General features: G+C 39.6%; 1 protein-coding gene across 5 annotated transcripts; it reads left to right on the top strand.

The window, feature by feature from the left end:
- The first annotated feature begins 498 nt into the window (after nt 1–498).
- LOC109104831 lies at nt 499–6,505 on the top strand. 5 transcript variants are annotated; one of them, XM_042756493.1, is made up of 5 exons: nt 499–824; nt 2,401–2,467; nt 3,332–3,915; nt 4,012–4,298; nt 5,556–6,505. In XM_042756493.1, the coding sequence occupies exons 3-5, from the start codon at nt 3,369–3,371 to the stop codon at nt 5,565–5,567; spliced, it is 846 nt and encodes a 281-aa protein (XP_042612427.1). In that variant the 5' UTR covers nt 499–824; nt 2,401–2,467; nt 3,332–3,368; the 3' UTR covers nt 5,568–6,505. The 5 variants fall into 5 exon arrangements, with proteins under 5 accessions (XP_042612427.1, XP_042612424.1, XP_018973686.1 ...); XM_042756490.1 differs by having other exon boundaries at nt 500–824; nt 3,332–4,298; nt 5,556–6,495; XM_042756491.1 differs by lacking the exon at nt 499–824 and adding an exon at nt 882–1,393 and having other exon boundaries at nt 3,332–4,298; nt 5,556–6,495.
- Nucleotides 6,506–14,659: the final 8,154 nt, after the last annotated feature.

Here is a 14,659-nt window from a genome sequence, read left to right as displayed (position 1 = left end):
AGTTTCAGATAATGTGTCAACTCAAAGTCTTCCTGCACATCCGACTAACAAATATAAACTACAAACATGGATGTTTCTCCTACACTGAGCAAGAGTTGTGTGCTGACAGTATGGACAAAATAATATAAACATACAAGAGGCAAAAAATCCTAGTGTTCATTTTGCCATGATGGATTATCATTATAATTATTATTTTAAACATTTGAACGAGTTGTATATCCGTGTGATTTTAAAAGAAGGAAAGACATCTCTGTTTTGCGTGCATATGTCAGGGCTAATATGACTGATTGATAAAGACGTGCGGAGGATTGGGTGTCAACTCGCGCTCGGGTGACTCGAGTAAACGGAGTCTGAGCTGAATTATAATTCGCCTGGAACTAGGACATGGTAGCTCCGCCCGTTTATCGACAAGCAGCTCTTTGATTGGACAAAGATACGTGAGTGAGGCGGAGTCCATGGGTGTGTCATGAAGCGTGACCAAACTATGATTGGCTTTCGTCTCCCTCTGTCAGAATCCGAATAGCGGCTCCTAGAGCCAAACCACATTTTACACATTAAGGAACTGTTTCTGGTAAAGTGTCGCTGATACTAACACGGGATAAATATAGTTTTAAAACTGAATAAGTTTAAATGGTCCTTCAAGAAAGCAAACGCCTTAATTTGACCAGAGAGAAATAATTTCCTTATGTTTTATTTAAAATACTGTGTTGATGATGTTGAAGCTCTTGCTTTGAAATAAGACGAACACAATTGAGATTAAATCGACGGAGAACTCACTTGACATGCACTTCACGGACCGCCACGGACTACTACGGTAACATAAGGTAAACCTCTGGAAACATGAAATGTGTCAATTATATCTGATACATTCAACCTGATATTTGTTTATAGCTGAATTATTGTCGTCACCTCCTATTACTTAACGCAGGTTTGTAACAACAGTTGTCTGAATGAGCTTATTTTCTAATGTGCTATCCATGACAGGTGTAATATGTTGCGGGGGGATACGCGGCTTAATAAGAAGTCAAATTAATATGTTTATAGACATGCGCATCTTTCTGTATTAGCCCGTTGTGTCAGCACGCGCACATTTCTGCTGTCACGCGCGTGTGAATGCTCTGTTTGTCTGCATGTGGCGAGGGCGCTAACTGCTTGGCAGCGCTCCCCTCAAACTGTTCCGCTCTTCCCCAACCCCCGTTGCACTGCTCAGGCAACGAGGGCGGGGCCAGCCCAAATAAATGTGGGGAGGGGGAAAAAACCCGAAGACAACAAACCTTAAAAATGTAGGCCACGGCGCGTGACCCAATTCCTCATGAACAACACAGCGAGAGTGAATGTGGAGCACGGTTATTATCCTCCACGCCCGGCACGATTCCAGGGCGGGTTCTACAGTGTGTGTTTTTCTCTCTGTGCCAGGCAATGTTCGGGGGCTTTTAGAAATATAAAAGAGAAGAAAGAAATGTTACATTTAACCAATTTGCTGTTTTAAATGACAACAATGTATCAAAAGTTTGTATTGTAAGTATTTTTATGTCATGACACATTTCTAGTTTGACACAATACATGCAAAGTCAGTAAAATAGGTATTTTTAAAACATTATATAACATTATATATATATATATATATATTATATATTATATATATGTTTTATATATATATATATATTTTTTTTTTTTTTGTCTGAAACCTACAATAAGCCCTGCAATCTATATACTGACCATAGCCCTCAATAAACAGGAAATATTTACTTCACAACTGAGCACAGCATAAACATTTTCTCTCAGCACAGGCTTGATTGGGATGATAATCTTTTCTCCTAACATTCAAGCAATTTTGGGTCTTTGTGTGTGTTTTATAGGATAACGCTTGGGGTGTGGTTGTGACATACTGGTGCTAGATCAGAAAAAAAATAAAAAAATAATAATCTTCCATTTACGTATAGCCTGTGGGCTGACCAGGCGGTAAACTACATCTCTTCACCTGTTGATTACACATGGGGAGTGAGCCAGTGTCAATTTCAGTAGGTGTGTGTTGTGATCTGAAGCCAGGGTGGGCTGGGCTGTTCCTAGGCTTTTGTGTGGCAGTATTGGGTGTTCTTGGTTTTGACCATAGTGAATACAGAAAGAGAAGACCGTAGTGTTGTGTGTGTGTGACAGATATTTTGTTTTGAGCCCCCTGGAGAAGGTGATCAGTCTGAAGCTGACCTACTTTTCTCCTTTACTCCATACCTGCAGAGCTATTTATACCTATGGCACAGGGTTACAAGAGCAATTCAGACCATCTCTCCCCTCACAAACGCACACATAGACACTTTCTACAGTGCTCACACAGTTATGTGTACACATCTCCTGCCATCTCAGAGTTTTTTCTTTATTTTCTTGTTATTATCATTTTCCCAGCCTGGCCTGTGGAGAGTAAACCCACCCACCCACACAGTGTGAAATCCACATCCCCTGTGCAGTGAGGGTGAGTTGTATTCTTTTAAAGGATTTGGTCCCAGTATACATGTTGAAGCCTGTTTCACATATCAAAGCATGAATGCCTTTCTGTTTAATCTATGTAATAAGCATCAACCCACATCTGTAATTATTTGTTTGTCCCAGAATGTTTAGAGACTGAATTACAGTTTTGTTGAACCGTAACTGGGTTATTTATCACAAAAGAAAAATTCATGTTGATTCTTGTGGAGTTGCTCAGTGAAAATATGTTTCAAAAGGTATTCTGGGTTCAATAAAAGTTCAGCTCAATCAACAGCACTTGTTGTGGCATTATGTTGATTACCACAAAATAATAATATGAATATAAAAATAAAGTGTGGTGTTCCCTTTTTTTCTTAAAAAATTAAAAAAATAGGTTACAGTAAGGCGTTTACAGTGCAATGGAAATGAATGGGGTCAATCTGTGAAACTTCAAAATACACACTGTTTCAATAGTACAGCCATAAAATGTAAATACACAGAATGTACTAACCTTTTAAAATTGTCTACAGTTTTACAACATTGCTGCTAATACTACATAAAGTTGTAAATTATAAAGCCTTGCAAGTGACTTCAAGTGTGTGTGTAAAATTATAAGTTCACATGACTTTTGAAAGTGACTTCTGTGTGTGACTACACATTACTACGCTATTGTACAAAAGACAACGCAACTTTCAATATACAAGTATACATTACTAACCTAAATTCAACAGACACTGAACCTTTCTTTAAAAAATAATCACAATTTATGCCATAAATGCTAAATCTGAAATATTCTTTAAAAAATAATCACAATCAAAACTAGTCCTAACTTACAGAACTGATATTTTACTGATTTTATATCTCTTTATAGTCACAGGAGACGAAAGCAGGATTGTGCAGTCAGAGGGATGGAGGACAGGAGGCACTTGCCTCCAGATGGAGGTGGCAATGCCAAGCGCTCCGCCTCAGCAGAGTGCGACACAGAGGATAGAGTGGTCAGGAAGGAGCAGGGTGACCCTGAGACCTCGACACAAATGCGTGTGAGAAAAGATGATCTCTGTGATGTCCCTCGCAAGGTGCCTCGTTTCCAGTATGTGGATTTCCCTTCTCTGCACCAGTGCATCCAACAGCTTTCTGTGCCTCCGCTCAATGGTTGGCTGGGATCCTGCTCGTTGACAAAGGCACCAGACTACAGGCCCACCAGTCCTAAGGAAAAGGTTCCCAAGTTTAAATATGTGGACTACCCATCTCTCCACCACTGCATTCAGCAGCTGTCTGTGCCCCCTTTAGAAAGCTGGAGTGCAGGGCTCGTCAGGTTTAATGCAGAGGGGAAACAAGATGACTCTGGGACTGTGAAGAATAACCTAAGGAACGAGGCAAGAGATCAAAACAACGAGAACAGGAATAGAGTTACAGCATTTTCTTTCCCAAGAGACACACACACCTCAGTCTCAGGTAAGGAGGAGAGTCCTCAACACGACTACACTTCAGAGGTGCCACAGAGGTTAGAGAAAGGTAATGCACCTCTAAGGTTCTGTTCTACTAAACCAGAAGCTGCTTTACAATCAGTTTGCGGATCTAGATCAGAATCTGGTTCTGGATCTGATAGCGACGCAACATTGGGGAGAAACAACAGACCATCGGTTATTAACATGGTGTACACAGATAAGCAGAAGCGCTGGACAAAGGCAGGTCACCTGGAAGAACAGCTGAACTCTCCTGATTCAGTCAGACGGGTACCGTGGAATACCCTCCCAGAGTCAGTCTGCCCATTCTGCCAACAGATGTTCACAAACCCTGAGCAGTTCAGGGCTCATCAGCGGAGCCATAGAGATAAGGTGACTAACGTTAACTGTTAAATAAACCAACTATTTATAAACAATGATTACACCCTCACTTTCTTTGGTGACATACACAACTACAGTATATACTCTGTATGTAAATTAAAGGGTTAGTTCACCCAAAAAATTTAAATTCTGCCATTAATTATTCACCCACATGTTGTTCGTAACCCATAAGACCTTCGTTCAATTTCGGAACATTAAGATAGTTTTGATGAAATCTGAGAGCTTTCTGATCCTAGATAGACAGCAACGTAACTGCCACGTTCAAGGCCCAGAAAAGTAAGGTCATCGTTAAAATAGTCCATGTGACATCAGTGGTTCAGCCTTAATTTTATGAAGCTGCAAGAATACTTTTTGTGTGCACAGAAAAAAAGACTTTATTCAACAATTTCTTCTCTTCTGCGTCAGTCTTCGATGCGTGTTCACGAAAGTACCACAACGGATGTGTGTGATCCTCCTGATACAGGAGCCAGCATTCCGACGTAGAACCCGGATGCGCTGCACCTTGTTTATAAGCAGAAGATGCACATAAAACAGTCTTCGTAAACATGTCTGCAGATTTCAACAGAGAGGATGCCATGCCGTTTTTTTTGCCCAGCCTTTTTTGTTGTTGTTGTTGTTGTTGAATAAAGTTATTTTTGTTTTCTTTGTCCACGAAAGTATTCTCGTAGCTTCATGAAATTAAGTTGAACCACTGATGTCACATGGACTATTTTAACAATGTCCTTACTACCTTTCTGGGCCTTGAATGTGGTAGTTGCATTGCTGTCTATCCAGGGTCAGAAAGCTCTCGGATTTCATCAAAAATATCTTAATTTGTGTTCTGAAGATGAATGAAGGTCTTCATTTTCATAAACCTTTAAAGGAATAGTATACCCAAAAATTAAAATTCTGTCATCATTTACTCACCTTGTAGCTGTTCCAAATCTGTATGAATTTATTTAATCTGCTTAGCACAAAAGAAGATATTTTGAAGAATGTGAGTAAATAAACAATTTCTGGTCCCCATTCCACAGCATTTTTTTTTTCAGTGGGCACCAACAACTAATTACCCACATTCTTCAAAATTCTTTTGTGTTTAACAGAAGAAAAAAGTTCATGCAGGTTTGGTCAAATTTCCAAATAAGTAGGGGTGAACTATCACTTTTTTAGTTCCTTTTTAAGTAATTTGTTACAAATTATGCGGTCACAAATTTTTTTTTTTGCATTCAGCATCATTATTTCTAATTAACAATTACAATGTGTTCACAGAGACCAAACTGAAGTGCAGAAGTACTGAGTGAGAACTGCTTTTGGCAAACAGTTAATGCCACATCATATGGAATCGGATCATCAGAGGCCTTCTTGTGTTGTGACCGGCTAAAGTGGTATTGCTGGCAGGACTATAGGGAGATCAAAGACACATTAAACACGTTTGGGTTCAGACCTTAGGAAGAATGCAAGACTTTGTCTTGACTGATGTTGTGATGTCTAATAAGGCAGAACTGAACAGACAGAAACAAACAAGCATACAATATGCATGCACATACAGTACACTTACAAGTGTGCTGACACACACACAAACACACACACACACACACACACAGAATCCTATTCATGATTCAGAAGAGGTCAAAATGTACTGCCCCACATAAGGACCATCAAATATAATGGGGTTTCAGCTCAAGACAGGGGATTAGAACCAGATTTATAGTCTATTCCACACATACATCAGCGTGTTTACAGGGGTGGGTGAAGCTTGATGGACTGGTGCATAAGAGGATGAATTTTATTACATATGTGTTCCCCACACTGTGTGCATAGTGGCAGGCTAAATATTTAGCTTTGGGTGCCTACAAAATAATGGCTATTGTTAATGCTGCACAAACAGACAGGTTTGTTAATAATGATTTGTTACATTAGCTTTTTATTGTTTTGTATTTTTTATGTTTTTGGAAATTAATGTCTAGTGGCTTTGAGCTAGTAGCTTTAAATCTTAAAAATGTACCGCTTGTTTTCAAGTGTTTAATTGTGTGAGTAAAGACTTTTTCATACAGAAATAAATGTTTGACTTTTCAGTACAGGCATGTCCTCTGCAAGAAAACCTGTTTGACAGGTTACCTCTCAGGTTCTCAGATGAAGTATTTAAGCTTTATATAAACATAAGAGCTAATCCAACATCAACAGTAACAAAACTCACTATTTACATTTAAACCTTGAGTATAAATGGATATTTAACTATTATGAAAGATGTATATTGACCTTTTGCAGGAATATAATGCATTTTTATTGTAATATTGTAAAGTTTTGTAAAGTTCTGATTAGCTAAAAACATGTTTATTTTGAGGAACTATACATTACATAACTTATAGCAAAGGTCAAGTATTTCACATTTTATCTGATTTTAAAGTTAGAGAGAAACAGTTACATTGTCTCTTTTATGAATCTCAGAAAAAGTTTACACAACCAAATTTCAATATATGTTTGTAATGGAATATTATGGATTATATTATGGCCTGTATATTTTAATTCACAAATACACAAACGATTTAAACTCACTAAAGGTTTAATTATTATGTCATGAATCTCCAGGACTTTCCAGAGCTCAGCTGTGGGGTTTCCTGTAAACAAATTATGTTGCGCTTTCATTCACACTCAGAACAGATCGACAGCACAGCACAGACATTTTTGGTGAGGATTTTTAAATAATCTCACTCAAACAGATCAAATGAAATGTACTAGAAGAACCAGAAAAAACTGTGTGAAAAATGCAGGTATAAACCCAAACAAGGAAGAGCTGAGAAGCGTGAGAAAGAAGAAGGACAACAATGGGAACTGGTATTTGTTATTTATTAACTATTTTTACATTTTGAATGGTAAATTATTAATCCATTTGTTTATAAATATATTCACAACTATTGAAAAATTACTTTCACTTTCACTTTGTCCTGTACGACGCAACATGCCTAATCAATGCTTCAGTTACTCTTATTACACATTTCACATTATAATACCCAAAAAACTGCCAATTATTGTTCTGTAGGAAATTCACAGGTGACTGAAGATCTCAGCCTGGAGGAAAGTACTTTTAAGGTGAGAATACTGTTGAATACACTCATGGCCAAAAGTTTTGGCAGTGACATAAATTTTGTGTTTTGCAAAGTTTGCTGCTTAAGCTGTTGTGGTGTTCATTCACGTTTTTTCTAGATTATTGTGTAGAGTGATCAGATGCATTTTTAAATTAGCTACATTGGCCAAAAAATTAACTTTTCAAAAAAAAAAAAATAAATAAATAAATCACTGTTTTTTGATCCTGACACAAAATGACCAGCTAACATTAATTGACTAATCATATCAGCAGCACATGTGAAAGTGTGAATGAGTACTAGTCAGGTTAATCACTTTCATACTTATTAGATTGTAAGAGTAGACTGATTGCTATAAAAAGAGGGAAGAAGTTCTTCCAATCATAGTGTTATTGTTAGCAATGATTCCCTCCAAAGAAACACATGCAGCCATCATCGCTTTGCATCAAAATGGCCTTACGTGCAAGAAAATTTCTACAAAGAATATTGCACCTGAAAGAACCATTTACCGGATCATCAAGAACTTCAAGGAGAGAGGTTCGACTGCAGTGAAGAAGTCTTCAGGACGTCCCAGAGTGTTCAGCAAGCGCCAGGACAGTCTCTTCCTGAGGAGTCAGCTACAGAATCGTGTCTCCAGCAGTGCAGAGCTTGCTCAGGAATGGCAACAGTTTGGTGTGAGAGCATCTGCACGCACAGTGAGGCCAAGACTTTTGGACAACAGCCTGGTGTCAAGAAAAGCAGCAAAGAAGCCACTTCTTTCCAAGGAAAACGTCAAGGGCAGAATGAAATACTGCAGGAAGTACAAGGACTGGACAGCAGAAGACTAGTGCAAAGTTATTTCCTCTGATGAAACTCCCTTCCGACTGTTTGGGACATCTGGAAAATTGATTGTTCGGAGGAGAAAAGGTGAAAGCTACCATGAGTCCTGTGACGTGCCAACAGTGAAGCATCCTGAGACCATCTGTGTGTGGGGTTGCTTTTCAACCAAGGGAGTGGGCTCTCTCATGACTCTGCCCAAAAACACTGCCCTGAATAAAGAATGGTATCAAAACTTCTTGCAAGAGCGACTTCTTCCAACGATCCATGAGCAATTTGGTGATGATCCATGCATTTTCCAGCATGGTGGAGCACATTGTCACAAGGCAAGAGTGATAAAGAAGTGGCCATGACTGTACATTCTTAGCTTGTAACTACGATGTTGCATCATTAAATACCAGTCAAATATACAAAAGACCCCTAAAACGCTGCTTAAAAATGTCAGGTCAGCATAAAGACAGTAATGTCAATGGAGCACTAGTGCTGGCAGTGCTATTGGCTAAGTCACTGGAATAAACTGATCAAATTAATCACTGTATCTTTTGTCTGTTCTGTAAAGGTGCTTTCTTCTCCCTCTCAAACTCAATCAATAATTAATAACCAATCCATTAGGACTTCTGGATCTCAGGAAGGGAGAAACAGTCTAGATCCCACAAACACAGTAAGCACTCCATATTAACTTCATTTCATTGTACAACTAAATCTGAACCAGACTCAACATAGTGTCATGTAAATCTTTATTAATTTCCACCAATGTCTTACATTTTTCCAAAGTGCCTGGTTTGTTTCTTTGCACTTAAACCTGCATATATAAAAGGTACTACTGATAAACTGCTTCAGTGCACTCGATGCCCAACCAGTCAGCTTCTCTGTGGCTCCTGTCTTTACCCCCGCACTTCTGCTGCCTGCACCAACAAGCTGTGCCCCCTCGTCTCCACACTGCTAACCTGTGAAGTGGTCTCAGATCCAATTAGCAAAGTGCTTGGTTGTCCAATGTTCAGAGCTTGTCCCAAGTGCCATAATCTGATTATGCATGAAGAAGGATGCAAGTTTGTTACATGCCCATCATGCTTTCATGGGTTCTGTTTCATCTGCTTGCAAGATGATTGTAGCAAGGATGCAGCAAACTACTGGAATCTAACTTGCACAAGGCCGAGGGCAGAAAGACAGAGATTTATGTCACCACAAACCTGAACAGAGATTCCTCCCAGGGTTGGACAAAATGCAAATGCAAGATTTGTCAATTGCAATACAGAAGTAATCAGTAACAATTAATTTCACAAACTGATACAATATACAAAATAAATATAACATTGCACTGATCCCATCTTTCCCCTGTGCTTTGGATCTATGCTACAGTATCTGTGCCTTACACCTGACTGACTTGGACTTTGGTTAGCAGGAATAACAACTCAAGTAAACTTCAATAAAGTAGCACTAGTTGACACTAGCTGATTTGTATCCATGTAAAACGTAGCTATTAGAGAATCGGATTGTACTTTTTTTTTCCTATATCACTGTGCCACTTTACTTCTTTTATATCTTAAATGTCAGCAATCTTATCACTTAAAACAAAACTCATGGTGCAATACAGAAAGATACATACAGCGTTCCATTTTAAGTACTAATGCATCTAAGGATACTTAATGGCAACCTATACTTATTAAATTCTATATTACTTATCATTTTACTTGCTATTATAGTGCATTTTATTGCTGTTTAATCTTATGTTTGTGTGGTTTCAAGGGTCTTCACAAGTTGGAGATAAGAAAATGTCTCCATTTCAAGGATTTCAATGTCACATGATGATGTGGTGAAGAAGCAATTTTTTATTGCTTTTAGACTGGTATAAAACTTGTTGGATTTGTGCTAATCAAAGTACAGAAAGGAGGAAGTCTGAAGAGCAACAAAAGGCTGGAATAAACTACACAACTTTTCAAATTTTTAACACATTTTAAAATGGTAGACATTGACAGGATCTGGTAAAGAGACTGTATCCAGTATTCTGGTGTGGAGATACATATTACCTGTATTCTTTTTAAAGTCTTACACAACAGAGTTTTGTCCAGAATCAGGGTCCTATTGTCAGGCACAAGATATTTTTGAAAGGCATTAAGGTATAATCGATATCCATTTGACAGATGGCATTTCAGGGATAAATCCAGGAATATCCTCTTAAAGGGATTGCGCATCACATATGTGACCCTGGACCACAAAACCAGTCCTCAGTGTCAATTTTTCAAAATTGAGATTTATACATCATCTGAAAGCTGAAAATAAGCTTTCCATTGATGTATGGTTTATTAGGATCGGACAATTTCTGGACGAGATACAACTATTTGAAAATCTAGAATCTGAGGGTGCAAAAAAATCTAAATACTGAGAAAATCGCCTTTGAGGTTGTCCAAAGGAAGTTCTTAGCAATGCATATAACTAATCAAAAATTAAGTTTTGATATATTTACGGTAGGAAATTAAAAAAAAATATCTTCATGAAACATGATCTTTACTTAATATCCTAATGATTTTTGGCATAAAAGAAAAATCGATGACCCATACAATGTTTTTTTTTTTTTTTTTTTTGGCTATTGCTAAAAATATACCCCAGCGACTTAAGACTGGTTTTGTGGTCCAGGGTCACATATGGTAAATATGGATGCTTATGCATGTGTTACGAGCAGCAACAAACCTCACTGATTCCCACATATCATGCACATTTTGAGCTGCTGTGTTCACTAAAAGTGATGTTCCATGTATGTGTTGATCATTATTAAGATGTAAATAAAAGGATATTTAAATCTGTTTTAAAGCGATTTATATGGATTCATTTTAAAACTCCATTTTGGTTCTTGAAAGTTTTGGTTACCTGAACTTTTAATGGAGGGACAGAAACGGCTCAGGTTTCATTAAAAATATCTTAATTTGTGTTTCAAAGATTAACCAAAGTCATTTGAAAATGTTGGGGGTCTCCTATGCCCTGTATTCCTTCCTTCCAGCCATCAAAGGCCACCATGTCCTGGTCTGTTGGGCGCTGCATCCTCAGACGGTACAGCAAATTTGGGTGGTCTTTGGGAAGGCAGAGGTCGACCTCTTCACCTCAGAAGACAACTCTCACTGCCCAACATTTTTCTCAATACAGAGGGACACCCTGGCCCACAACTGGCCCAGTGCTCGTCTGTATGCATTTCCTCCTATCGCCCTGATTCCCCAGATCATCAGGCGAGTCAAGGAAACCAAATGCTCCCTCCTCTTTGTAGCTCTGCTCTGGAAGAACCAGGCTTGGTTTCCAGAGCTGATGCAGATGGTGACGATGGCTCCGTGGCCCATCACGTTGAGGAGGGACCTTCTCTCGCAGGCGAAAGGCATGATTTGGCATCCCCGCCCAGAGTTGTGGAGCATTCATGTTGCAGGCTCCCAGAGAGAGTAAGCAACACCTTTCTTGAGGCAAGGGCACCATCTACGAGACGGCTCTATGGCCTGAAATGGTCAGTATTCCTCAATTTGGAGCTCTGCACGGCAGGTGGACCCATTTTCATGTGACGTGTCCTGCCTGCTGACTTTTCTGCAAGAGCTGCTGGACAAGGGGTGCGCCCCATCCACACTCAAAGTATATGTGGCGGCCATCGCGGCAAATTATTCTCTTGTGGCCGGCCATTCAATAGGCAGAAACAACTTGGTCGTTAAAATTTCTGAAGGGCACAAGGAGACTGAATTCTCCTCGCCCTTGGACTGTGCCATGTTGGGACTTATCCATGGCCCTAGGGGCTCTAAAAAGGCCCCCATTTGAGCCGCTCAGTTCGGCTGACTTGCAGCCATTATCGCTTAAAATGGCCCTTTTCCTTGCTTTGGCGTCGGTTAAGCGTGTGGGTGACTTACAAGCGCTGTCGGTCAGTGCCTGTGTCTTGAGTTTGGGCTCAATGACTGCAAGGTCATTTGAAACCGAGACACAGCTATGTTCCTAAAGTGCTCTCTACTCCCTTTAGAGCACAAGTAATATGCCTACTGGCGCCCCCGATGCAGACAGCGAGCAGGGACCGAACGCTCTCTGCCTTGTTAGGGCTCTGAGAGTCTATGTGGAATATTCTAAATTTTTTAGGCAGTCTGAACAACTGTTTGTTTGCTTTGGAGGCCGCCAGAAGGGTCTGCCGGTTACCAAGCAAAGACTGTCTCACTGGATTGTTGATGCAATAGCTCTGGCTTACACATCAGAAGGACTGGAATGCCCTATTGGTGTGAGAGCCCACTCCACAAGGGGAATGGCCTCCTCATGGGCGTGGTCCAGCGGCACATCTATCAGTGAGATCTGTGCGGCCGCTGGCTGGTCGTCGCCGTCTACTTTTGCCAGATTCTATAACTTAGACATCCCCGCCCTGCAGGCACGGATTCTATCTGTTTAAACCTCCCATGTGGGCAGTGGTTTCTCATGCCCTCAGCTAAGCTTGGGGTGAGATAATGCCTAAGTCCCTTAGGGTCCTTATTAGTGCTCTAACACTGGGCTGAGATAAGGGAACAAGCGTTATGTCACTTGCCGCACTACAAGCTGCAAGAATTGATGATCGTCGCTTCAGTCGAATGATCTGATGTATGGCGCTATGGGCCGACTTATATAGTGGTCGGCCCTGCCCCTTTTGGCGGGCTGAAGCGCCATTGGTTTGTGCAGCTACACAAACGTGAACAAATCAGGCTTCAGCAGAAAGGAAAAAAGGAGTTTTCCCATACATAATGCTTGTTCCCTTATCTCAGAGAACCGAGGTTACGTTAAGTAACCGAAGCGTTTCCTTTGATCCACACACCTCATAATCATGTTCCGAGTCCACGGCGGGCTCGGTTTGTTGCCCGACATTAAGGCTCACAGTCAGTTCATCTTGAAAAGAGAATGATACGTCAGCAAGCACTGCGGGGTTTGACGGACCACCTTTTACCTCCATTTCCTTCCTCGTTTAAAATAACTTTTCGACAATTTTGTAATTATCTTAAGAAGAGACAAAGTTAACTGGACACCTGATAACCCCGCAGTGCCAAACGTTTAGTAGTTGGCCAACCAAAACGTTCCCTTCATTGCGTTCAATTAAAACAACTGAACGTGTAGTTTTTTGTACTTATTTTTTTTGTCAATCTCAATCCAATCAACCCCTCAATTGTGTGTTTTTGTTTTATGTATTTATTTTAATTTTTTTATTGCACAACATACATTTTTAGACAGGGAACATACAAAGATATACTAACATGAAAAATTAGCAATATCATGAAATGGACTTATTAAAAAAAGTAAATCAGGACAGCAATAAATACATCTTTGACCTAGATGAGCATAAGTTTTCAGGCGTTCTACTATGTTTTTTTTTAAATATATATAAATAAAGCATGATGTCTTTTAAATCTAAAGGAAGAATGTTATGCAATTAATTTTCACTGAAAGTCAGCAAGGTTGTACGAGTTGTTATTGATAAACGAAAAATGCATTATGTATTTAGTTCATTATAGCTGTTTGTAAATGAAAGTATTTTTTCATTAGTTTATAGACATCACCAAGTTATCAAGTTTCATGTCAATACTAAACAGTTGTCCCCTTTCAGTGGTCCTTCTTAAAGGGGTCATATGATGCGATTTCAATTTTTCCTTTCTCTTTGGAGTGTCACAAGCTCTTGGTGCATAAATAAGATCTGTAAAGTTGTAAAGACTAAAGTCTCAAATCCAAAGAGATATTCTTTATAAAAGTTAAGGGTCAACCACACCCCCCTAAAACAGCTCATTCTAACACTCCCCCACATCTCTACCTCACTATGTGGGAAGATTTGCATAGCGCCGCCCAAATGTTCACGCAAAGAACGAAGGCATAACTTTTATTCTCTCTGTTGCTGCTGCTGCCATGTTGTGGAGTTGCTGTGTTTCATTGAAGTAATACTTTGTTTGGCATTCCAAAAGAGGACACGACTAGAAATCAGTGGTTAAGCTGAATTTCAACACTGTTCCAGAACAGTTCAACCCAAATATTCAGATGTGTGCTGAGCATTTTATGGAGGATGAGAACTGTTTACTGAACCAGTAGCCTGCAATGCGTCTGTGGCACAATGTTTCTATAAAGTGAGGCAGTTCCAACTTTGCAAGGACAGTCTGGCGCTTCTGACTCACAGCCTGTAAGTACGTTTTTTATATTTAAATAATTTGCCAATGATGATTCAAATGCAAGTTTTGAACAGTAGTGTAGAGCTTGTTTCTCAGATCACAAATGCAGACATGGTTTTATGTTTACGCAGTGTGATACGCAACGTGTAAAAAGACAGTATAAGTCATTATAATCAGTAATTATGTCCCAACTGGATGCAACAAATGGCTCGCTTGTAATGGGTTTTATTGGTTTTGTCTCGTCTAGTGATGTCCGGGTTGCGAACAAATCTTTCTATTTAACCAGATCTTCTTAGTGAACCGGTCGAACCAGGACACCAAATCGACCTGAATCATTTGAAACGGTTTA

This window comes from Cyprinus carpio, chromosome A5, assembly GCF_018340385.1.
Source record: "Cyprinus carpio isolate SPL01 chromosome A5, ASM1834038v1, whole genome shotgun sequence".
NCBI classification, from domain to species: domain Eukaryota; kingdom Metazoa; phylum Chordata; class Actinopteri; order Cypriniformes; family Cyprinidae; genus Cyprinus; species Cyprinus carpio.
The sequence above is the reverse complement of the archived record's forward strand: the minus strand, read 5'-3'. Positions and strand labels throughout refer to the sequence as shown.

Bases quoted from the DNA above. Each gene is read 5' to 3' on its own strand.
- LOC109104831 (XM_019118141.2), top strand. From the start codon at position 3,369: ATGGAGGACAGGAGGCACTTGCCTCCAGATGGAGGTGGCAATGCCAAG.